Below are 25606 nucleotides of genomic sequence, written 5' to 3'. Positions count from 1 at the left end.
AAACATCCTCTCTCGTCCACCTGTCCCTTCAAAATAAAAGTGTATTTCTCTCCCAAACTGAGATTCTGTTAGTTTGCACTTCCTGTTTCAATCAGTTCAAAAAAAATATCAGTCCAGCCCTTAATCCAGCCCTCTGTATGCTGTTGTTCTCAAATCCATCCTGTCAGAAATGAGGCTTAATGAGTTTCACACACATTTAATTTTACATTTAATTACACTGAGCGCTCAGCCTCCACAAGCAGCTGACTCAGGGTTATTTTCTGTCTGACCAGCAGCTCCTCATAATCTCCTCACAACACAAACAAAAGACACCATGACAGTTCATGTTTCGCTGGTCTTTGAGAGATGTGCTGCCGCGTTGGAGCGACGGCGGTCAGATTAAAACCTGTGACGTCCACACAGTCTCACCTTCAGCTTTCAAATCTTGTTTTTCTTCCAACAAGGTAAAAAAAAAAAATCAACCAGTGGGACGAGATAATGCCCCTTGTTTCCAACGCTAATCAACTTGTTTCCAGAATTTTTATTTGAATAATTTTCTTGATCTGCCTCATTTCAACACATTTATACTTGTTGTTATATTCCCAGAAAAAATCATGAAACAAGTGAAACTGCACTGGAAACAAGTGGGATTATTTCATCCCACTGTCGGATTTTTTTTTTTTTTTTTTTTTTTTACCTCATTTGAAGAAAAACAAAATTTGAACGCTGAAGATGAGATTGAAGGACTTGGTACAGCGGAGATTTTTTTTTCTCCCTCCCCGACAAAACAAAGACATGGTCTGATTTCTGAGGCAGACAATAAATCTCAGTCCACAGTCAGAGAGTCTCTGCAGATCAGTCTGATGCTGATGGGAAGATGATTTTGGTTTACAAAACAACAACAACAACAAAACAACAACTTTGTGATTTATTTGCTCGCTCGCCTCCAACAGACAGGAAGTCAGGATGTTGTTTGAAGACGTGCGTCAGAAGAAAGTCCTGATCAGTAAAAATAACTGACGACTATTCCCAGCCTTCCTCCTCTCCTCACGCAGCGGGCTCAGAGTGTGTGTGTGTGTGTGTGTGTGTGTGTGTGTGTGTGTGTGAGAGAGAGAGAGGGAGAGAGAGAGAGAGTGTGTTTTATGTGTGTGTTTGTGCATGAAGGAATGCGTGAATGTATGAATGCATTTTGTGTGTGTGTGTGGGTGTGTAAAAGGAAGATTGTGTAAGAGTGCATGTGTATGTGCATATATGTGTGTATATGTGTGCATGTGTGTGCGTCTGTGTGTGTGCATGTTGTAGTGTGATGCCTATATTTGGTCATTGTCTAAGTCCCGGCTCCTTGGTGATTGACAACTGAGTCGCCTATGACTGTCTGTAAGCATCAGGGTAAATAAATAAATAAATAAATAAATAAATAAATGGCTGTGGGGGAAAAAAACAAAAACAGGTTTCCAAAAATAGACGCGGAAGCTTCGACAGTGAAGTTCAGTCTCACTGGAAAAAACTGATTCGTCCTGCAGCGGAACGACACTTCTGAAGAACTGAAGCTGTAAAGACGACAGGAAGCAGAGAGAGAGGCTGGGCACACACACACACACACACACACACACACACACAAAGGCTTTCAGGAGGTGCTGTGACTGATGGCAGATGAGACTCAGCAGCTCCGAGATAAAAAAAAAAAGAAAAAACAAACGACTGCAGCGACTGCTTCACCTTCAGATCTGCTCATCGACACGCTGACGGGTCACGGCAATGACATGTAACGTGATTAAACACAACATGAGGAAAAAGGTAAAGCTGATGATGTGTGCACCATAGCAACCGCTTAGCAACAAAGCAACCATGAGGATCACCGTAGCAACCGTCTTGAGCAACGGAGATGAAATGTAACAGCTATGAAGTGTGATGCGATGGTGATGAAAAGTGATGATGATGAAATGTGACGCTGATAAAACAACAGTGATGAAATGTAATGCTCATGATGATGTGTCACATGTCTACATATGTAACAGTGTTGAAACATTCATTCATTCATTCATTCATTCATTTTCCAAACCGCTCATCCTGTTACGCTCCCTTTTTTATCTCGTTGCCTGGGCGGAAGCGGGTGTTGAAACATAACGGTGAGGAAATGCAACGTGATGAAGTGTGATGGTGAAGAAACAAGATGAAAGGCAACACTGATTACATGTAACGGAGATGAAACATTAGATGAAATGTAACATGATGAAACGTAACAGTGAGGAAATGTAACGTGATGAAGTGTTACATTTTGAAACATAACAGTGATGAAAAGTAACATAACCAGAAGAAACATAACCAGAGGAAACATAACATGCTGACACCAAACGGAGATGAGGTGTATTGTTTAGAAATGTAACGGAGATGAAAAAAACTTATCTGATGAAAATGAAAAGTCTTTTGACAACTGCAAAGTGACTTTATGGTCCAAAACATCATGGAAAATTGGCTGTGCTTGACCACAAACCTTTTACACCAAGCCTGATGCATTAAAAAAATGATAAAATCTACCTTCTCTGGAAAAAGTTGCCAGCAGAAAGAAAGCAGGCGGTGCAGGCCAGAAGAAGAAAACAACAAAGATAAGCAGCTGCTGTCCAACTTGTCAGCCACGTTCTGCCACACTGAGCCATTTCTTTTACGCTTTTCATACCCGCTGTCCTGCTTGTCATACTTTTTTTTTTTAATGAGTTGATCTGACACCATGTTTGTTTTTGTGACATATCATGTGAACAGCAACTACACACATCATACAGAAATAAATTCAATCTCTTATTATTCACTCAGATTTTGAACACATGCAAGCAACATGGTAGCGTGACAGTTTCAGACTCTGTGTGTGTGTGTGTGTGTGTGTTGGTCACAGATATGAATGTGTTTATTTTGCATGAAGTGGCCTAATCTGATGAGAAAAAGCAGTAAAGAGAAATTGCCAGTGATGAAAACTAAAAGCAATGAACATGAAGGATTCTGAAATGTAGTGGTGACAGAGATGAAACCAGAGATGACAAAACATCAGAGATAAAAGCAAAAGGAGATGGAAACTAACAATTGTAAACAATGACAGTGATGAATCCTGATGAATATGAAAGGATTATGGTCATGAAAACAGATGGTGATGGGGACATTTTTATTAAATTTAATAATTTTTACAATTTAAATAATCAGCCAGAGCTCTGTCTAAAACTGTGAAGTGTCCAGTTAAGTCAATTTTTATTTTTAAACATTTTCTAGCAAAAAACAAATTTTCTGCAAATTTTAAGACGTGAGGCTTGCTGTTTGTGTTTGTGCATATATCTGTGTGTGTGTGTGTGTGTGTGTGTGTGTGTGTTACCAATCTGCCTCTCCAGGTCGGCGGCCTCCTCCGGTGTGGCTCGGGGCAGCACCCCGGGGTCGCTGAAGCTCGCCCTGAACAGCATCCCCATCACGAAGAAGAACAAAACCCCACCGATGGCTGGAATGGCCGGGGTCAGGTTGGACGCCAGGAAGGGACAGCTGCAACACACACACACACACACACACACACACGCTGTCAGCTGTGTGCAGGGAACAAGAAAACAAACGCACACTCCAGCCGATATTGAACAGGCAAAACTAAACCAACACACGGCGTCTGCAGGGAAACCAGAGAAAACAAACTGAAAGTCTCGGTTCTCACATGTTTTTGTGTCACAGAGAACAAACAGACACACAGGAGGGACCGCAGACCTCCAGATGAGGTTTCAGCTTTGGGATCCACATGGCAAGATCTGTGTTGTTGTTGCTTTAGTGTCGAATTACAGAACTGCCTGAACTGTACGGGTTGAGAGTAAAACTTGATCAAAGCTGTCGCTCTTACACATTCTCTACTTGGGATTGGTTCTAGTGAATTATAGAGAACCCTGATTGTGCAGAGGCTCTCCTGGATCCCCCTCAAGGACCACTGCAACCTCTTTAAGAACCCCTGGAAAACGCTCCAAAACCTCTGGAGACACCAGTGGGCTCCTGGAAGCCCCTAAACCACCCAAACACCCATCAAAGACAGAGAGGCTCATCATGAAACCCTGGAACTGCTAAAGGAACCTTGGACCCTCCACAAGGATCCTTGGGAATTCCTAAAGGACCCTTTGAACCCTCTCAAGTACCCCTTTGACTACCTCTGGAAACCCTTCAGGGACCATGGAACCTCTTCAAGAGAGCCTGGAAAGCCTTCAGGGCCCTTTGAAACCACGGAAGAACCCCTGAAAATCCCAAAAGAATTTTCCTTCAAGAACCATGGACATCCATAAAAGACCCCTGGAAACCCTTCAAACATCTTTGGAACTTCCTTCAGAACCCCTGGACGCCACTAAATAACTAAAGAAACACTAAAGAACACACCTCAAGAACCCCTGGAAACATCCACCAGGTTCCAAGGAAGTATCTCAAGAACCCTTGGAACCACCCCTGGAGGGGCCCTTGGAAAAACTCAAGGCCCCCCTTGGAGATCCACATTTAAAGTGCAGTTCCTGTTTTGGCTGGTCTGTTTTACTGTGAATCTTAAAGAATAAAGAACCACAAATAGAGGCCAACATAAGCTTTCCTATTTTTAGAGCTGTTTTTTTAATCTCAGGTTATATTCTGCTTTATGAGCACTTTAATCTGATCAGGAAGGACTTTCGCATTTCGATGGAGCCAAAATCCACTCAAGTGAAGCTGCTTCTGACCAGGAATTCTTCCAGTGCTCAGGAAACCCTCCTCTTCCTCTCAAGTCTTCAGGCTCGGTTGTGAGCTGCTGCTTAGATCAGTTTTTTTTTTTTTTTTTTTGACTGGCGGTTCCTGTTTTTTTCCGGGATCCTAAACAACAATAAGAGAAAAAGTCACATTTTGTTTCAACACATTTCGCTTCTGGTCTGATCTCTCAGCTCTGACTTGAATCGAGGCGTCGGTGTCGTGTCTCGCCCTCCGTGCTGATGCCGCTCACACACGCTGACTAATCCGCGACGACGGGCTCAGGTCGATCATTAACTTGTTGTCATGGCAACACGGGGCATTTCAGATTGGAGCGTTCACACACAGATCACATGCAGGTCTGAAGCCTCTGGGCCTGATTTTGTAGCAGAAACCGTATCAATTACAGCGTTTCACAGGAAATCAGATCACTGTGAGTAACTGGGTTCGTCCCCCCGGCCCGACCCCAACGTTCCCTGCACTGTTACCATGGCGACAGCGATGCCGTTCCCAGTTGCTTGAGTGCTTCTCGAGCTCCGCCCCTCCGCTCTGCAGGGTGGAGGCAGGCGGCGGCAGATGTTTTCCTTTCCTTATGGGTTGAGAGGTACACTGCAAAAACGCAACATCTTACCAAGATTATTTGTCTTATTTCAAGTCAAAAATGTCTTATTACTAGTCAAAATATCTCATTACACTTAAAATAAGACATGATCACCTCAGAAGTAAATTGTTTTAGACAATTTTCACTTGTTTCATTGGCAAAATTTGCCAGTGGAAAAAGTGAAAATTCACTTGAAATAAGTGAAAATTAGCTAGAAACAAGAAACAAATTTTGCCAATGAAGCAAGCAAATCAGGTGATCATGTCTTATTGTAAGTGTAATGAGATATATTGAATTTTGACTAGGAATAAGACATTTTTGACTTGACATAAGACAAATAATCTTGGTAAGATTTTGAGTTTTTGCAGTGTAACGTTACGCTTTCTTCAATAAATGTAGAAGAGAAGGTTTTTCCTCTCCGAGCGACGCACAGTCTGTTTACTGTTTTCATCCCGTCAGGTTCTTCATCTGCTCTCTTTTCCTGCACACGCTCACATGTAAAAATGCGAGTAAATGGCGCCAGTGATCGGGTTTCTCCAGCAGAAATCTACCTGTGCTAATCGGCTTTCACTTAATCCTTTAAAGTGATTATGGAAACGGACTTTCTGTTCACACACGGCATTTGAGAAATCAGACTGCTGTACATGGCGAATAACCCCGATACTAAACACAGTGACTGGGAAATTCAGATTTAAGCGTTCACATTCAAGTCTCATGTGCGTTTGATGCCTCCGAGTCTGATTTTGTTTCAAACTCTGTCCATGTTCCTCAGACTGGATCTGAGAGAGTGTGACGCCACGCAGCTTCTTCCTGTTCACGCTGGCTGGAGAACATCAGATCTGAGCCGCAGCAGAGAGAAAGCACAGCTGGGAGGCTGCAGTGTGAGCGGAGCCTCAGCCCGGATTAACAAGCAGCAGCTGGTGGGCCGGCTCTGTTTTCATTGTTCTTCTGGGGGGGAAGATAATACAGAGACGGTTTTATCCACTCAGGCCGTCCCGTTTCTGTTTCTGTACTCTCCAGTTAATTATCATTTTACTCAATCTGTCGGTTACTTTTTGGACTAATCAAATCATTTAGCCAAAGTTTCCAAAGTCTTGTGGGAAGTGATCAGATTAGAAAGCGATGTCTTCCTTAGCCTGACCAGCAGCCAGAATAATCCAAAGTATTGATTTTATAAAGATGAACAGAGAAAAGGAAGACAATCTTAGCATCTTTGTGATCTTAACGAAGCCACAATCAGCAAATGTCAAGTAACTGGTCGATGAAGGGGGGAATCTTTTTAATCTTTTCTTTGTGGGCATTTCTAACCGCAGAAATCAGTGCATGAGTTAAATATTTATTTTGGAGCACTCTGGCGGCTGCAGGTGGAGCATTTTAGAAAGCACTTGTTCAGATGTCGAGACTGTAAATTATGTAGGCGACTTCCAGGCTTTGTGCTGATCCTCCCAGGTTTTTTATCTGTCATCCCTTTAAAGCGATCCTGCAGCAGAACCTCCTCCCGGGCGTCCAGGGTTCTTTATTTTAGTCTCTCAGTGCAGATAAAACAAATCCTCCGGGTGACGTCCCGCCCCGCCGGCTTTAACGGAGCGCCCACGCGCACCCTGTGACTTTCACGGGCTCGTCTGCGGGAATTCAAGGACCCCAAACTGGCGTGTTCTCGTGTTCACAACTGAACAACACAAGGTTTCTGGTGTGAATGTTCCTGAACGCTGTGGAACATGAACGCCCCTTGACTCTTTACAGCTGTGCCGTGACACTGAGGGTCGATTCAAAGCACAGAAAGCTACTAAACGTCTGCTGCTAATTCACCGCTAATCTGCATCTAATCTGCTATCCTGATAATCTGCTGCTAATTCATAACAGTTACAGTTACCACAGTGATACTGTGATCAGAAACATAATCCAAGGTATTACCCAGACGTAGTGATCTGCTTGCTTTCAGATACTTTTGGAGTGCTTCGCCATATTGGGGGTGTAAAAATACGGAGGTGAAAAAGAGGAAAATTAATAACAAATCAATTTATCCCTGTGACTTGAACTCTATGCTCATAACTTCATTTGATTTATTAGTTTGAGGCTGGTTCATCAGTGTTTACATGGACTTGAGTATCCCGGTCATGATCAGGGTTTTAAATCAGAATCAGAATCAGAATCACTTTATTGATCTCTGAGGGGAAACTGGGTAGTTTTTGTGTTTGCATGTAAACATCAGATCTCACAATCTCAGATTTCAGAAACATGGAAAAACCCTTATTCCAGTTTGGAGAAACCTGCATACTGCTGTGTGTTGACATCTGATCCTGGTTTCTGACCGCTGCCGACTTCCTGCAGCGGCGTGGCTTCAGCCAGGCGTCGCCACGGAAACGCAACAACAGCACTTCACTTCTGGAGCGATGAAGAGAGTTTTGTCTGTTACTGAGGAGAGAAGTAAATCCACTGGGCGGTTTAGAGGCAGAGAGCTTGGAAACACTGAGCTGATCGAGTCTGCAGTGGACAGGCTGCAGGAGGCCGGTTTCCCAGCATGCACCGGGGGGGGGAGCAGGTCAGGGCGCGGTGGGAAACACACGGCCAAACATCAAAACACAAACAAACAAACAAACAAACAAACAAAAACACAAGCGGCTCTGATCCAACAACTTTCAGATTTAATTTTTCAAAATTTTCTCTCCACTCAGAATCACTGAGATCCACCATGACCGACCCAGCAGACACATCTTCATCCTCACATCCTCATCCTCACATCTTCATCCTCACATCCTCATCCTCACATCTTCATCCTCACATCCTCATCCTCACATCTTCATCCTCACATCTTCATCCTCACAGCTTCATCCTCACATCCTCATCCTCACATCCTCATTCTCACATCTTCATCCTCATCCTCACATCTTCATCCTCACATCTTCATCCTCATCCTCACATCCTCATCCTCACAGCTTCATCCTCACATCCTCATCCTCACATCTTCATCCTCACAGCTGCACATCTTCATCCTCACATCCTCATCCTCACATCTTCATCCTCACATCTTCATCCTCATCCTCACATCTTCATCCTCACAGACACACATCTTCATTCCCACATCTTCATCCTCATCCTCACATCTTCATCCTCACAGCTGCCCGTCTTCATCATCACATCTTCATCCTCACATCTTCATCCTCACAGTTGCACATCTTCATCCTCATCTTCATCCTCACAGCTGCTCATCTTCATCCTCACAGCTGCTCATCTTCATCCTCACAGTTGCACATCTTCATCCTCATCTTCACATCCTCATCCTCACATCTTCATCCTCACATCCTCACCCTCACACCCTCATCCTCACATCTTCATCCTCACATCCTCATCCTCACATCTTCATCCTCACATCTTCATCCTCACAGCTTCATCCTCACATCCTCATCCTCACAGCTTCATCCTCACATCTTCATTCTCACATCTTCATCCTCACATCTTCATCCTCATCCTCACATCCTCATCCTCACAGCTTCATCCTCACATCCTCATCCTCACATCTTCATCCTCACAGCTGCACATCTTCATCCTCACATCTTCATCCTCACATCTTTATCCTCATCCTCACATCGTCATCCTCACAGACACACATCTTCATTCCCACATCTTCATCCTCACATCTTCATCCTCACAGACACACATCTTCATCCCCACATCTTCATCCTCATCCTCACATCTTCATCCTCACAGCTGCCCGTCTTCATCATCACATCTTCATCCTCACATCTTCATCCTCACAGTTGCACATCTTCATCTTCATCCTCATAGCTGCAAATCTTCATCCTCGCATCTTCATCCTCACAGTTGCACATCTTCATCCTCACATCTTCATCCTCACAGGCACACATCTTCATCCTCACAGCTGCTCATCTTCATCCTCACAGTTGCACATCTTCATCCTCATCTTCATCCTCACAGTTGCACATCTTCATCCTCACAGCTGCACATCTTCATCCTCATCCTCACAGCTGCTCATCTTCATCCTCACAGCTGCTCATCTTCATCCTCATCTTCATCCTCATCCTCACATCTTCATCCTCACATCCTCACATCTTCATCCTCACGGCTGCACATCTTCATCCTCACATCTTCATCCTCATGGCTGCTGTGTGTCTTCATCACTGCTCCCTCGTCCTCCTCGGTGACAGGCAGCCTGAGTGGAGGCCATGTTTCATATTTCCTGTCTCTCTGCTGCCAATAAGGCAGATAAAGCAAATCGTCGTGGTGATGTTAGCCAGAGCCTCGTTTTCAACAGTCAGATTCATTTCAGGGTAACAGCTCCAGAGGAATATCACATTACAGGTTTGTGTTGGGAACATCTCAGGCGCCTGCAGTCACCAGGAGCCGGGATCCTAATATTTACGGCGTCCGTACGGGGGATTTGAACCGCCACGTTTCCACCACGTCCTGAATGTCGGGTCTGGATCGGCATCTGGACCGAGACGTTCCCCTCACACAGACCCACGTCCACGTCAGGCTAAAAGGTGGGAAGCTGCATCCCTCTGCCTCCTCCTGTTACCGTGGTGATACAGGCCGCTGCTGTTACCAAGGCGATACAAGCTGCCAGACACGATGCGCCGAGCCTGAGAGGAAACGGTTACCGTGGATACAGCAACACCGGGGTGCCGCGTTTTGGAGGTTGTGGTGAGGCGTGGAGGTGGAGGTGTGTGTGTGTGTGTGTGTGTGTGTTTGGGGGGAGGGGGGGGGCTCGCTCTGGAAGGCTTTCTGCTGAGCGAGCGTTTCTGTCCCCGTGTTGAACCTCAGCACCGAGACGCTGCGAGTCTTTAAAAACCTGAACTGGAATATAAACTGGAAGCTCTGGTATTTTGTCTTCAGCAACATGAGAACCAGATCCAGCATCGCCGATCCCATGTGTGAAAATACGACTTTAAATATAAATATACTTTTCTTGTATTTTTAAAAATCCTATTATTTTGTTGTTTATTTTTTTAAATTGAATTTATTTATTTTTTGCCTAATTTTCAGGTAATCTTTGTTGGTTAGTTTTTGGTCATTTTTTTCCTAATTTTCACATCATGTTTTAATCTCAACACTGTGAACGTCTGTGTGTGTCGGGGCCCCTGCCGAGCGAACGGGGGTCCCAGGGTCAAACTGGGAGTTCACTTTGGGGTCCAGAGAGGAAAACTGGACCAGTTCATTTCTCTGAGGTGTTTTTTTTTGTTTGTTGTTTTTGTCGTCTCCACTTCAGATGTGAGCTGAACGCGTCCTGGAAACTCTGCATGTCGTCTGTCTGGATCTGGTCTGGACTCGCTAATTAACTCCTGGGAGACGCTGCTGCTGCTGCGAGAGGCCGCGTGAAGAAATAAATACATGTTGTTGTTGTTGTTGTTGTTTGTCTGTAAATCTGAACTGGATCCTGTCGTTTTGTCCTCAGTGTGGATCTGGTGGATCTGAGCTGGGAACCTGCTTCTGTCCACATGGATCTGATCTGGGGTTTGTGCTGCCAGCCGCCCGGGGCGCCTCCTGCTTTTTAACCCTTTGAACCCGAGCAGAGCCGACAGATTTCTGTCAAACACATGAAGGACAAAAAAAATAAAAAAGAATTAAAAAAAAAATAAATCCAAGAAATATAACAAGCTGATGTGGGAACTAACTGAAAGGAAAAGAAAGAAAGAAAGAAAGAAAGAAAGAAAGATTAAAAAAAAAAAGCGACAGAAAGACAAACAAAGAAAGAAAGAATAAAAAAATGACCTGAAAACTGTCCCCTCAAAAAAAAAAAACAATAGAGAAAATTATTAGATAATTACCAAAACCTAAACTAAAAAATACATTTCTAACTATTACAATTATAAAAATTTCTTTTTTTTCACTGATTTTCAGGTCATTTTCCTTTCATTTTCAGCACTTTTCTTTAGTTGCTTAATTTCAGGTGATCTTCCTGTGGCTGATCATCATGTCTTGTTTCCTGTGAAGCCGCTGCCCGCCGCTGGTCTGACGGTTCATCCTTCAGGCTCCGGCCGCCAGCTGCTCGGCTGCGGCGACAAAACACGTTTCCTCCCAACAGAATCAAGAGAGGAACATCATCATCATCATCATCATCATCATCATGGGATGGTGTTGGTCCTGCTCTCACACTGATCCGACACGTCGGGCAGCGTCGTCGTCGTCTCTGTGATTTGACGCGGCGGCGACGCTCGAGGGCATGTTTTGGATCTGCCTCTGACTCCGCCCCGTTTGCTCAGAGTTTAGTTTGCGGTGCGACGTGGAAACGCCGGCCTCTGATCCTCCAGCTGCATAAACATGTTCACTCTCACATCAGCTCTTTGATTTGACACAGAATCAAACCGCATCAAACTTTTAGATCAAAAAGTCTCAGAGCAGATCCACGCGTCGGGGGCAGGGTGGGGTTCCAGCTGCTAGCTACAGCAGCTAACGTTAGCATTCAGCCACTTCCGGGCTAACATTTGCGTTTGATAGCGTCACCTGATCCGACAGGAAAGCAGCAACTGAACAGTGAAACCTCAGTGAACATGGAGACTCGTTTATTAAAGCCTGGCAGTGAAAGCCACTGGCTGGGCTGAAGCTACAGGCTAACTTTAGCAGGGTAACGTTAGCAGGGTAACGTTAGCAAGGTGACGTTAGCAGGGTAACATTAGCAGGGTAATGTTAGCAGGGTAATGTTAGCAGGGTAACATTAGCAGGGTAATGTTAGCAGGGTAACATTAGCAGGGTAACATTAGCAGGGTGACGTTAGCAGGGTGACGTTAGCAGGGTGACGTTAGCAGGGTAACATTAGCAGGGTGACGTTAGCAGGGTAACGTTAGCAGGGTAATGTTAGCAGGGTGACGTTAGCAGGGTAACGTTAGCAGGGTAACGTTAGCAGGGTGACGTTAGCAGGGTAACGTTAGCAGGGTAACGTTAGCAGGGTAATGTTAGCAGGGTGATGTTAGCAGGGTGACGTTAGCAGGGTAACGTTAGCAGGGTAACGTTAGCAGGGTAATGCTAGCTGGAACACACAGTTTAACTCCAGGCTTTAGCAGCTGGACTTAAAGAAATTAGTTGATATTTCACAGTTAATTTACATCTTAATTTACAAAATGTTTGGGTTTGATCCTCAGTGTTTACAGAACATCATCAATGGGTTTATTCTGTGGGTTTTTAAATGCATAATAACTCATGAGCGTTTTCATGAGCAAAGTCCGTTATCAAAATTGACATTCCCGCCAAAAAACAACACAAGCTGTTTACCTGAACCCATTCACTTCCTGTGGAAACAAAGCAGACACTTCACAATAAAAGATTTTTCTCTTTTACGTAATATTCATCTGTAGTTTCCAGAGGAGCCTGTTAGGAGGCAGATCACAGTTTTAGTTCAGCAAACATTTCTACTAATCTGATTGGCTGAATTAAAACCTCAGTGGGCGGGGCCAAACAAACTTTTTGTGTTTGTTTGTTTAAGTGACATCAAATGAAAAAAAATCACATGTTAGTCCGACTTCAAAGCAGCCACACAAGCCTGTCCACTTTATTGTGAAATACAGAGGTAAACAGCTGGTTGAACGTCTGTTTTTTTTTTTTTCGGTTGTTTGTTTTGTTTTGTTTTGTTTGTGCTGAACTTCTGTTTGTTCACTTCCCTGCTAACTGGCTTTAGTCCTTATTATTATAAAAGTGATGTGGAGCTTTTCCAGAAACCAATCAGCTGTTGTGTTGTGATTTAACTAGCCAATGACAGGAAGCCTCACACAGGAGGGAAAAAAACACAACAAACAAACAAACAACCAAACAAACGTGCTGTGTCTGTGTTTCCATTAAAAATAAGCCGAATAAGTAGCTAGTAATTATTAACAAATTGATTAAGAGTAAAGAAAAATGGTATCATATGAACTACGACCTGAAGAACCTGTTGGTTCCAGATTCTCGCGCTGGTTGTTGACAAAGTTCAGCTGAATGTTGTCGAGGTAAAAAACTGTCATGTCTGTTTCCAGCGGGGTCCCTTGACCTCTGACCTCCAGCTGTGTGAATGAAAATGGGTTCTCTCCCCTTTGCAGACACGCCCACCTTCTGCTAATCCCATGCAGTTTGGGCCCCAAAGCCTGCAGTCCACATGTGTTTCTTGTGGCCTGTTGTAAATGGTGTGTGTGTGCAGACTGGGGCCTAAACAGTCTTGGAGCTGCATCAGTTGGCTTTGACTGGAAAGCTGAGACTCTTGTGGATTCAATGAGCCACATTTGATTCCTGTGTGATGATGTTGGCCCCCATAGCAGCCATTTCACTGCAGGCACAGACTTTTGTCCAACTGGACGTGGCTGGAGAAAATGACCTCTAGTGACCTCTAGGAGAATCACAGCCTCATCAGACTTTACACACACAAACTATTTATATTCATGATATTTTAACTGGAGGCAAAATATCTCACTTTTCTTTTTGCACCAGGAAGTATCCCAAAAACCATAGGTCTCTTTGGCTCCACCCACTGAGGTTTCACTCGGCCAATCAGATTACCTCTACCTCTGTAACTAAAACATCCCATCATTTATTCTGTGATGCCTCGACGAGCTGAGACACGAGATTATAACATCACACAAAGACCGGAGAGACAGATTAATAAACTGTATCAGAGCTAATCCTCCCTGTTGACACCAGAGGCAGAGCTGTGAGGTGTGTGTGTGTGTGTGTGTGTGTGTGTGTGTGTGTGTGTGTGAGACTAAGCCCGTGTTCATGACCCTCCTTCCTCTAAAAACCTCAGAAACTTCTCCTGCCTCTCCACCTCTGTGATGTGTGTGTGTGTGTGTGTGTGTGTGTGTGTGTGTGTGTGTCAGCTCAGCCCAGTTTACCAGCACTAATTAAATTCATGCTTCTTGTTTACTTGCAAAAACCTGATGCACCTCCACCTGCGGGGCTGCGGCTCGCCCCCCCCCCCCCCCCCCCCCCCCCCCCCCCCCCCCCCCCCCCAGCGCTGATTCATCACTTAAAGACGATTAATTTTCTTCAGTTAATCACTTATTAACCTACTTGGTGTACAAAGTGTAGAAAAATAAACCCAAAATCTCACTGGAAATAATCACATTGATAACGTGATGCTTTCAAACGTCTTCCGTCGTCTGACCAGCAGCCAAACAAATCCCAAAGTATTCAATTCATACAGATATTTTCACTTTGCATCATTTATCATTAAAAGTAGAATTGATTCATTTCTTCTGCATCAACTATTCAACTGACAGTTTTATCTCAAATTACTAGCCTCAGTAGTCTGTGTGTGTGTGTGTGTGTGTGTGTGTGTGTGTTTGCAATAGATTTTCACTGGACAAACAACATTCATTGATCGATTAATTTCCAATCCACTATTCCACTAATTGTTTCAGCACAAGAATAGTTTGATTTCAAAGTACGAGCCTAAAGGTGTGTGTGCGTGTGTGTGCATGTGTGTGGTGTGTGTTTATGTGTGTGTGTGTGTGTGTGTGTGTGTGTGTGTGTGCACTACAGATCGTCACTTGACAAACAACATTCATTATCAAAATTATAACTGAATAATTTCTTCTGCATCGACTATTCGACTAATCGTTTCAGCAGCACCGGAACAGTTTTATTTCAAATGACAGTCCTTAACAGGCTGTGTGTGTGTGTGTGTGTGTGTGTGTGTGTGTGTGTGTGTGTGTGTGCGCTCACTCACTCAAAGTGAAGAAGAGGCCGCTGGTGAGGAGGATGAGCAGCAGGGTGAGGTAAAACACTCCGGTCTGCCTCGCCATCATGATCCGGCCGTTACAGTAGAATTTGTTCCTGCCGGGGAACACCTGCCATTTCCTGCGGGGCTTGCGGCTCCTCTGGGCCGGGCACGCCTCCGCCTCGGCCGGGGACGAGCTGCGGGTGCAGATCTGGTTGTACTGGCCGGACTGCTGCTGCTCCAGAGCCGCATGCATCTGAGACATGAGTCCCGCCGCGGAGAGAGCGGAGCGGAGTGGAGTGAAGCTCACACACACACACACACACACACACACACACACACACACACACACACACACACACACACACACACACACACACACACACACAGATGTTCAAGCAGGCTGTGCTGGTGTTGTTGTTGTTGTTGTTGTTGTTGACAGGTCTGACTCTCCTCAGGTGGTCAGTCAACCCCAAAATGAACGTTCCTCTGACTCGAGGCAGCAAACGTGGGGAAACCTCAGCACGGAGCTTTCTGCCATCGTGTTCTCCAGGAGAACATGGATCTGTTGTTGTGGGTGTCCCGGTCCGGGCGGACAGGGGGGGCCGGCGGGCGGCTCGGTCCGCTCCGTGTCCGAGCCGGAGCAGCTCCTCTCTCCTCTCCGCAGGAACCAGCGGCTCAGCGCCTCCACGTCCTTCCAGCGTCCTCGCTCAGCGCTCTCACATCCCGGGGAGGAGCGGGCGGAGAGGCCGGACCCGGAGCAGCCAGCGGCCGCAGCCAATCAGCGGCAGAGCAGAGAACCAGCCGGAAAAAATCCGGGTTTAATTATCCGGTGATGAGGAGCGGAGCGGAGCGGCGGACGTGCGGAGCATCCTGATCCTCCGGACGGAGCTTCGTGTCGCTGCGGGCTGCGAGAGCGGACTGACCAAGAGCTTCTATTGGCGAGATGGATCACTCTGGAGGAAAAAAAACAGAAGACCCACCTTCCGGTGTGTAGGCTGCAAGTGGGCGGTAACCTTCACAGCTGCATCTTAATCTAACCCCAATCCGAATGTGTGCACCCAGGAAAAATAATAAATCTGATTTGTTTTTCCCCTCTGAATTCTGGAAATTCTTTGTAATTATCACTTTGAGTCCTGATAATCAGAATCAGAGTCAGAAATACTTTATTGATCCGAGAGGGGAAGTCGGGTGTATTGCAGTTGCACAGATTCTCAAGAGAAAAATGAAATAATAAGAAAATAGAAAGAAATATGAAATATATAAAAATACGCTGCACAATTTTTTTTTAAAAAAAGTATGTATATTATGTTTAAGTTGTATCAAAAGTATGTGCATTACAGAGTTGTGTCAGTAGTATGTACGTTATGTACACTGAGTCTCAATATGTGCATAAATCCTACAAAATATTACAACAATAGATAAAGAAATAAGAAACTGAGCACATGTAGAATGCAGCTACATGCACCATATATACACGGGGATATTGCTTTATGGAATTGTTGTAAAGACCTACAGGTATAAATGATTGCACGGTTAAATAATTAAATAAACTGTTTAAATAGTGTACAGTTAATTAACTCATTAATTCAGATAAAACTGGATTTTTTTTTCTTGAAATGTTTTCTCAGAATTCTGGGATCATTTTCTTGTTAATTCAGAAAAAACAGGCATTTTGTCTTTTTGGGTAAATGAATTATATTTATTGTGTGCCTAGATTTCTCATTCTTTTCCACGGTATTTATTTTTTTAAGTCTAATGTAATGTAATGCGATGTGATGTGATGTGATGTAAGACAATTTGAACAGAAGCTGTGTTTTCCTTGTGGTTCGAACAAACGGAAGCAGAGTGAGAGCTCTTTCCTTCGTCCTCCTCGGGATCAGACGGGCTTTCGGCAGATATAGACGATCTTTGGTTCAGGGTTCAGTTTGCCCTCGTCCTTTGCCTCCATGACAAAATACATTTATATAACACCTTATTGAACTGTAACAATAATAATCTTTTTCTCTCTCTCAGGCAGCTGCTGGCGACACTCAGCACTAAGATAAAATAAGACGAGATTAAGCAGGAAACAGGTGCACTGATTCCTGAGAGAAATGCAGTGACTGAAGCAGCCAATAATAATAGAAAAATACATCGAATAAACAAAATATAAGGGAAATCAGATATGGTAAATGGTTTGTATTAAACACACCGCAAATAACACCACCAAAGTATCTAGATAAAGTTGAACATATTTGTTAATAATGTGGAAACACTCAGTGTGTGGTAACAATAAAAAAAAAAGTGACATAAAAATTAGTTAAAGCATCATGAAAGCAGGCAAAAAAAAAAAAAAAGCAACAGAGCACAGACTTGGGGGGAAATGTGCGATATGAAGATAAAAAATAATGTATGCAGTATGAAGTGAGTAAAAACATTATTAAACAATAATTTTATGGGAAAACAGAACGACTATTCAATAAACTATCAAATACAGCAAGGCGTGCATTGTATTGTTCTATTGTAGTTCCACAACGTTCCTAGCTGAGCTGTTTCTCCCCGGTGGCTTCATGCGGACGGACCGAGGCAACATGACGGCCGCCAGCGGAGCCTCCAGCCTGGATGTCAGAGAGGAAGCACAAAGTGAGGACGAGGCCAAACTGCAGATGCTCAAAGGCAAGAAAACAGCGACTTTATCCGTTTATTTCCCTGGTTTCCCGTCGTTGTCTGGAAGCTTCCGGCCGCGTGTCAAGCCGCTGTAGCTCGACCTCTGTGAGCTGGGGACGGTGCGCCCCGCTCCCTGCCGGCGTGCCGCCCCGCTCCCTGCCGCCGTGACGCCCCGCTCCCTGCCGGCCTGCCGCTCCCTGCCGCCGTGACGCCCCGCTCCCTGCCGGCCTGCCGCTCCCTGCCGGCCTGACGCCCCGCTCCCTGCCGCCGTGCGGACCCGCTCCCTGCCGGCCTGACGCCCCGCTCCCTGCCGCCGTGCCGCCCCGCTCCCTGCCGGCCTGACGCCCCGCTCCCTGCCGGCCTGACGCCCCGCTCCCTGCCGGCCTGACGCCCCGCTCCCTGCCGCCGTGCCGCCCCGCTGAGCTCCGTTTGAAAAAGCGGACAGTTTAACGGTTCCGTGTTTATTTGCAAAGCCGCACGCGCATATAAAGCGATGCAAGACGTTTTCTGAATGGTTACGATCCAGACTTTAATTCGGCTCATAATTAAACATAAAATAATTCACTCTGCAGTTCTTATGCTTATACAACTTCAGCTCATAACGCCGCTTCCACGCAGCAGCCCTCCCCGCATCACAGCGCCTCGCCGTGCGCCAAAGCGAGCGGCGTGACCCGGTGTTCCTCAGTGTTCCTCAGTGTTTCTCAGTGTTTGGTGAAACTGAGGGATGTAAGGTGAATCATCCGCACGCCGATTTGACAAGCGGTTCCTGTTACGTTCATTTAAGAAACTGAGTCTTGTCATTAAGACAGGCACCTTCACCACAGACCTGCTTCCCGTTCACCTGCCACACTTCTGAATGGAGTTTGGACAGGTGGGGCGGGGACAGTGGAACGGCCTCGTTAGGTTGTAACGACATGGACAATATTTCATATCTACACTACTCACAAAAAGTTAGGGATATTCGGCTTTCTGGTGAAATTTCAGGATGAACCTAAAATGCATTCTAACCTTTCCAGGTGAACTTAATGTGACCTTCTGTAAACTTTTGAATGCACATGTCCAACTGTTCAGTGTTTCAGTACTTTTTGCACAAGTTGCTGTTCTCTAACAAGGAGTTTAACGGCAAAATTCACATCAGGTGTTTGATGCTCCAGCTCATCGAGGTCGTATCATTAGGGAACGGCTGCTGGAGACTGGGGTACCTCAGATGGAGTGGCCTGCACTTTCTCAGACCTGAATCCCATAGAAAACCTATGGGATCAGCTGAGTCGCCGTGTAGAGGCTCGGAGCTCTGTACCCCAGAACCTCAATGTCCTGAGGGCCGCCCTTCAAGAAGAGTGGGATGCCATGCCTCAGCAGACAATAAGTCGACTTGTGAACAGCATGAGACGTCGCTGTCGAGCTGTAATTGATGCTCAAGGGCACATGACAAGTTATTGACACTGACATTTTTTGTTGTGGTATATCCACCACTGTTGTTGGCTTTTGTTTCAAGAAATGGTTTGAGATGAGGAAATCACCAGTGTATGCTTCTACTTAAATGCCCTACTTTCATAATATAATATCACTGTAGCGTGAACTTTTTATATTTTCCATAAATTTCACCCAAAAGCCAAATATCCCTAACTTTTTGTGAGTAGTGTATATTTATGACTACGGCTTCACACGTATTTGAACATTTAAGTTCAGCAACACTGAAAATTAATTCTTCAAAAATCATAATACCAGCCTAATAACACCAACTGGATGTAGAAAATGCAGATACTAAAAAAAATATTTGATTGGTCAGAACAGAGCAGTCAGTGTCTCAGGCTAACCTGAACCCTGGATTTGATATCGTCCATATCGTTTCCTTTTCAGATATTAATATCTTGATAATTACAATGAAATATCATTCCGCCCTGGTAGTAACGGGTAACAGTGGACTTTTTTTTTTAATTTACTGTGCCAGTAGTAGTAATGATATCAGCAGGCTGTATTGTTTCCACAGTGTGGGATAGTGTGGTTCCAAAATGATTTTATAGTGAACTCATGATCCCACAGCCGTACAGCCGTGGTCCTGCATGTTGAATTGACTGACATTAATCAGTATGGCCAGGATCTGATCTAACACCAAGTAATATGTAGTTTACAGTGACGTGACGTCTGTTCTAAAACAGGAGATCCACATCTATCCTCAATGTACAGTCACCTCTGTTACACACACACACACACACACACACTCCAAAAGGATGTTTTCCCAGGGACTGCCTCTGTTAAAGCCTCTGTAATCAGGCTGCTGAGCTGTCTAGAAGCAACTGATCTATAAAGTACTTTTATTATAGATCCGATATGACAGAAACAGTCAGTTTGAATGGATTGTGTCGGTGCCGCCGTGGCTCAGCGCCTCACCCCCCCTCCCCTCCTCCTCCTCTGCAGGTGCGGCCTTCCTGACCACGGTGGCGTCTGCCGGGATGATCGCAGGGTTTGGCTCCACGCTGGCGATGGCTAAGAAGAAAAGCCCAGACTGGTTTAACAAGGTGCAGTGATGCTGTCTCTGTGTTTTGGATATTAATCTGTGAGTTTTATTCTTTGACCAGCTGTCACAAAGTGGTGGGGGTCTTGGCTTTGAATATCTCACTCAGTATCAGCGTGATGGAGCTTCAGCAGAGACTCTGTCCTGCTGGATGGAAACACGTGTTTTTTTCTAACTTTGAAGCTAACCTAAGGGAAATTTAAGGGGACATGTAAGGGTTTAAGGTGATGGGGAATCAAATCCTGCTGCGTATTACGCATTGGTCTTGATGTTAAAAGCTAGCAATCATTTTTTTAAGGTGATGATTGATGGTCAGGTTGAAACAGAGGGAGAACCAAACCAGTGTCTTCATGAACTCTTTAATCCAAAGATCCCTGTTGGAGCGAGGGAAACTCCAGCTGCAGCACCGAGAGCCAAACACCAGCCCAAAGGTTTTCAAAGAAGATATTCTCGACAGTTTTTAGAGGGCAGAACAAATGAGTTAAGTCTGCCTCGACTCAGTGACCAACCCTGTGAGGAGCGAATCAGGAGCGTTTATTCGCTCCTCACAGGATCTGATTAAAAATGACGCACATGGATGTTTGTTTCTCCCAGAGATATACTTGGCACGGCGACACAAGGGAGCTCCTGTTTGCCGAGTCTATTTTTGGCACAGGCTCGTCTTTGTAGACAAATTGGATTTCAGCGTGCAGCGGTATGCGGCTGCCAAGTCCCTGTGGTCGAGGAACCAGACAGGCGAGGAGGTCGCCCGGGTCTTCACGCTCCGCCGCTCGCCGCGGGGAACAGGAAGGCCGCGCGACATGAAGGAGAAACAGCCCAAAGCTCACAGTCCTCTCCTCCCCGGCGTTCACAGCTCAGGAATCTCTGAGATGCTTTTATCGACTGGAACATAAAGCACAGCTGACGGCTTCCTACAGCCCCGGACCCTTTGCCCTCATCTCGCAAAACCTCAGCAGCTGCTTCACTGTAAATCCACTTCTGTCGTGTTGGTCGGGGTGCAGCTCCTCGTGGAGTCTCCGAGAAGTCGACTCAAAGCTTAGAGGCTGAGTTTTGTCCTGACGTCCCCAGACTGAGACCAGATGTTGGACACCGTTCTGACGTCTGGTTCGGTCCCTAAAGAACGAGGGCAGTTAAAGGAGAAGTCAGACGGTGGGACTTTAACCTCTGAACACATTTATCCTGCCGTCTGTCCGCTGAAGGTAGAAGAAGATCCACTAATTAACTTCTCCTCAAATCAAATACATTCAAATAACGAACATTCAGATGTTCCTGAGATGCTGTAAGAGTCGGTTACAGAATGGTAGAAAAAATAAATCCACATGCCAATCTGCATGTAGATTCACAAACAAATTACTAATCCATATCTTCAGATTTGTACACTGTACCCTCAAGTTTACAATTCAGATGACATCGGATTCACAAAGAAGCGTGAGGGAAAGAAATCCTAAAAGCTGAGGAGAGCGACGGGAGGTGTGATGAGCTCACTGCGAGAAAACCATGTGTGTTTTTGGATTTTTTACCCAGAGTTCCTCTAGACTCTTAATTTCAAGGCTTTTTCTCTGATGGCTGATGAGACATTCGACATTTAAGACCCAAAAAGGTAACATCTCAGCCACGTGAACTCGAGTGAAAATCAATTATTCATCTGGAAATCTGACTGAAGATTGCGATCGTCTGGCCGGAGAGGTTTTCCTCGAACTTGATGAGACACGACACGAGACGAGACGACTGGCTGCCCTTCTCATATCAGGCAGAAAACCAGTGACGCCCCAGTTGCCTGTGGACTCTTCAGGCCAGTTTCGGACATTTGAAGTCGGGGAATTTGATCAGTTATTAGAGGAAGTTGCAATTTCACAAATAGGAGACTTTGCAGTAAAAAAGCACAATGTTTTTGGGGTTTTTTTCCCGCTCTGGTTCAAACATCCTCTGCCGCAGATGTTTTGTTTTCCAGGCAAACTGGAAAACAGCGTTAAAGACCCAGGAAGGGAGAAAATGTCCTCGGTCATGGAGGATCTCCGACTTGGTTCCGGAAGGTCCCGCGGACGTCACGGCCGGAGATCTGCTGCTCTGCGGCTCCGATACCAGGAAATCCTCTGTTCTGCAGGGCGGCGGTCTGTGTGTGCAGCCCCGCCTCCTGCCTCCCGCCGCAGGGAAGATAATCCGTGAGACTCGTGGATCCAAACCTCGTCCCGGCCGGGAAGTGACCAAATTCATTTTCCATACTTGATAAATCTGTGGCGGGAACAAAACATCCAAGGTCACGTTCCGAGGGTATTCACGGGTTCTTACAAAGCCTCAAGTCTGGAAGTAAATGACCTCATTTTAAGGGTTAAAAGGTTGTTAGGGTTCTTCATGTTGTAGAAACAGTTTTTCTTCTTTTTGCTTCATCTCGGCTCTCAGAAAAATCCAAAACGGGGTCAGCAGTTGAAGGTGCATCGTCTGGTTTTTATTTCAGCTGGACTGAAGTTCTGATTTCCTCTGGTCCTTTTTTCTTTCACTTAAGTTTTTATTGATTTTCCTCATTTTTGCATGTACATCAACAAACACAGCACACATGAAATTAAAGATAGCAGAACAATCAAGAAAATAGAAAAATAAAATAAAAAACGGAGTAATGTCCTGTTGGGAGCTACTTTCCGTCTTGTCCTCTGTATGACTTGTCCTTTCAAATCGACGTCCTGAAGAAGGTCCATTTCAGCCGCTTGTCTTCCAGCTGTGCTTCTTGCAATCTCAAGAGATGTCAGTTTTTCCAATATATAGATTTCCTCTATTATCTCTATCCACTGTTCCCGGGTCGGAGGGTCTGTTTTACCCCATATTTCCTTGTTTTGGCCGTTTTGCCAGCTATTAAAAATATTTTAACCAGGTACCTAATCCCCGGCATGTACGTTGTCTTCTGTGAAATTACACACAGAGTACCATACGGCTCATAGGAACCTTAGTATCTCTTGCAGAGTTACATGTACAGTTTTCCAAAACCCTTTTTTTTTTCTTATTTTGCTCATTTGTAGTTTAACAGCTGAATTCAGCTGTTCAGTCTGAAACTGTGTGTTTTTCACAGCTTAATCTTTGTCTTAAATCCAGTCCTAGGCTGGATTAAAGGCTCTTTGTTAATCTTTTGATTTTGATTTCTGAAGCTTGCGGCCACGGCTGAGTTTTTCCAACAGATCAGTGAAGCTTCTTCTTCTTCACCTCCATGTGGCGCTGAGTGTTTGCTGGCTCTGTTTCCTGTGCAGGGCGTCGCGGCCACGGCGGCGGTCCCGGAGAGCGGGGCGTCGCTGGCGCTCCGGGCCCTGGGCTGGGGCTCCCTGTACGCCTGGGGCGGCGTCGGCCTGCTCAGCTTCGCCGTGTGGAAAGCCCTCGGCGTCCACAGCGTGAGTACCACGTCTGCTGTTACCCAAAAACCAAGACTACATTATGAAAACTTTAAGGTACTGAATTTCAGTCAATATTAAACATTTTCACAAAATGCGGAGTATGAAAATGAAGTCAAACAACTGAAAACAGGAATTCAGCTCAAGATCTTCCTGTCCACATAAACAGCAGCCAAATTTGGATTAAAAAATTCTCAGCTGCCAGCAGACACAAAAACCTCTGACGGCGTTTCAGGGCCGTGTCGGGGAAAAAAAAAATCACCTCAGAGCCGGACAAAAAAACTCAGAAATTCCAAGACTAAAGTGGGAAAAAAAAACTCAGATTCTGAAATTACAGTAAATTTGCAAGAAAAACTGAAACTGAAGTTATAAATTTATATATAAAAAAAACAAACAAACAGTGAATCTAGCTGTTCTCCTCCTGTGGGATCCAGTCTGAAGGAAATCCTGCAGGTCTGAGTCCAGAACCCCAACCTCCTCCTCAGCATCTGGACTCTGAAGAGACGTTGCTGTGACTCGGGCCGATTCAGAAGAAAACAATCTGCTGATTCTGGGCTCAGATCAGCAGGATGGAAATTTACGACTTTAATCTTGGAAGTTCAGTTTTTCCCACAGCCCTAATCCGCCGTCTTTCAAACCCCTCAGAGTCCCTGCAGAGCTGACCCGGTCCGGGTTAGGGTTCAGGAGGTCCATCTGGTGTTTATTTTACGGTTTTTCTCGCTGGTCAAGTTGTGATTTCAGGTTTTAAAAATATCAGATCAGATCAGATTAGAGCTGGTATCAGGATCCTTCAGTGGTTTAATCTGCGGTTTGGACCTCAAGTGACTTTAATCAGCAGTTTCTACGTCTTTGTATGTTTCTGTTTGATCATCACATCGAGGTGAAGGTCCCGTCCAGGAGTCACATGACTGAACACTGCGAACACACACAAACACACACACACACGCTGTTTTCTACACACACATCTGTATTTCTAAAAAAAAAAAAAAAAAGTGTGTGTGTGGTGACAGTGAGCACACAGTTTTGGCTTCTGGAAAAGTGTAAAAATAACATGAAAGTGACTTTATCATTGTAACTTTATTATTTCAGTGTCTTGAATATCCAGTTTCATTGTGTGTATGAACCTGTTTGCCTGTTTTCCACCGTCTCCTCTCCTGCTGCTCCAGCTGTCAGACTTCCGGCAGAAGATGCAGTCCTTCTTCCCGTCCATCCCGAAGAGCCCAGAGGCCCAAAGCGGCTCCCAGACCCCCGACTGGGACTCCCTCTTCAGGGCCAAATCCTCCTGACCCGCGGCCGAGCGTGGACCGACCGAACGAGACGAACCACAGAGAGACGTGACATCAGCCGGACGAGGCCGAGCGCCCGAGCCGCCTCGTTCCCACAGAGGCTCAAACCAGTTCCTGTGACTGGTTTCACTGGAGCGTCTCCCTGCAGGGCGTCAGGGCGTCAGGGCGTCAGGGCGTCAGGGCGTCAGGGCGCCAGGGCGTCAGGGCGTGAGCCGCTTCGGAGAAACTCGTCCAGCTCGCCGTTTGCTTTCAGAGCCGCTCTCTGTTCTTCCAGCTGTGGAGGAACTGAGCTTTGACTGCTGTGTTTAACCTTTGGATCTTCTCTCATTTCTACCTGGTAAAGCTTCAGCTGGCAGCCCCCCAGGTGACCCGCCAGGTGACCCCCCAGGTGACCCACCAGGTGACCAGGTGACCCACCATCACCTGGCCGGGGCTGAAAATCCTTTAAAAGGTGGTGAAGGTGTAAAATAAAACAAGAACTTAAAGCTAACCTGATGTAGTGTGTGTGTGTGTGTGTGTGTGTGTTGTCTAGTCCACATATAAAGTTTTAAATGCCAGGAGGAAAAGGTAGATGGGTGGAATAGTCTCCCAAATTCATAATGATGATCTCTCAAATTCAAGTGACCATTTATTGATTTTTTTTTTTTAATGATGATCTCTCAAATTCAAGTGACCATTTATTTCTTTTTTTTTTAATGATCTCTCAAATTCAAGTGACCATTTATTGATTCTTTTTTTTTTAATGATGATCTCTCAAATTCAAGTGACCATTTATTTCTTTTTTTTTTAATGATCTCTCAAATTCAAGTGACCATTTATTGATTCTTTTTTTTTTAATGATGATCTCTC

At 45.2% G+C, this 25606-nt stretch overlaps 2 protein-coding genes across 3 annotated transcripts in view; one reads left to right on the top strand and one right to left on the bottom strand.

Moving 5' to 3' along the window:
- Nucleotides 1–15825, bottom strand: part of zdhhc14 (zDHHC palmitoyltransferase 14) — a 33878-nt gene extending 18053 nt beyond the window's left edge. Inside the window, exons 1-2 of the mRNA XM_030047480.1 lie at nt 14939–15825; nt 3338–3498 (exon numbers count right to left, since the gene is read on the bottom strand). Of these exons, the coding sequence (XP_029903340.1) occupies nt 3338–3498; nt 14939–15198 (421 nt within the window). The 5' untranslated portion in view covers nt 15199–15825. The remainder of the gene's footprint in view (nt 1–3337; nt 3499–14938) is intronic.
- A 1626-nt stretch (nt 15826–17451) lies between these two features.
- On the top strand, nt 17452–25248 carry tmem242 (transmembrane protein 242). 2 transcript variants are annotated; one of them, XR_003927958.1, is made up of 5 exons: nt 17452–17591; nt 20001–20101; nt 23334–23471; nt 24638–25133; nt 25166–25248. XR_003927958.1 is itself a non-coding variant. In XM_030047481.1 (4 exons), exons 1-4 carry the CDS (start codon nt 17486–17488, stop codon nt 24755–24757), a joined length of 465 nt encoding a protein of 154 aa, XP_029903341.1. In that variant the 5' UTR covers nt 17452–17485; the 3' UTR covers nt 24758–25248. The 2 variants fall into 2 exon arrangements, 1 of the variants encoding a protein (XP_029903341.1); XM_030047481.1 differs by having other exon boundaries at nt 24638–25248.
- Nucleotides 25249–25606: the final 358 nt, after the last annotated feature.

Source organism: Myripristis murdjan, chromosome 24 (genome assembly GCF_902150065.1).
Source record: "Myripristis murdjan chromosome 24, fMyrMur1.1, whole genome shotgun sequence".
Taxonomy (NCBI): Eukaryota; Metazoa; Chordata; class Actinopteri; order Holocentriformes; family Holocentridae; genus Myripristis; species Myripristis murdjan.
The sequence above is the reverse complement of the archived record's forward strand: the minus strand, read 5'-3'. Positions and strand labels throughout refer to the sequence as shown.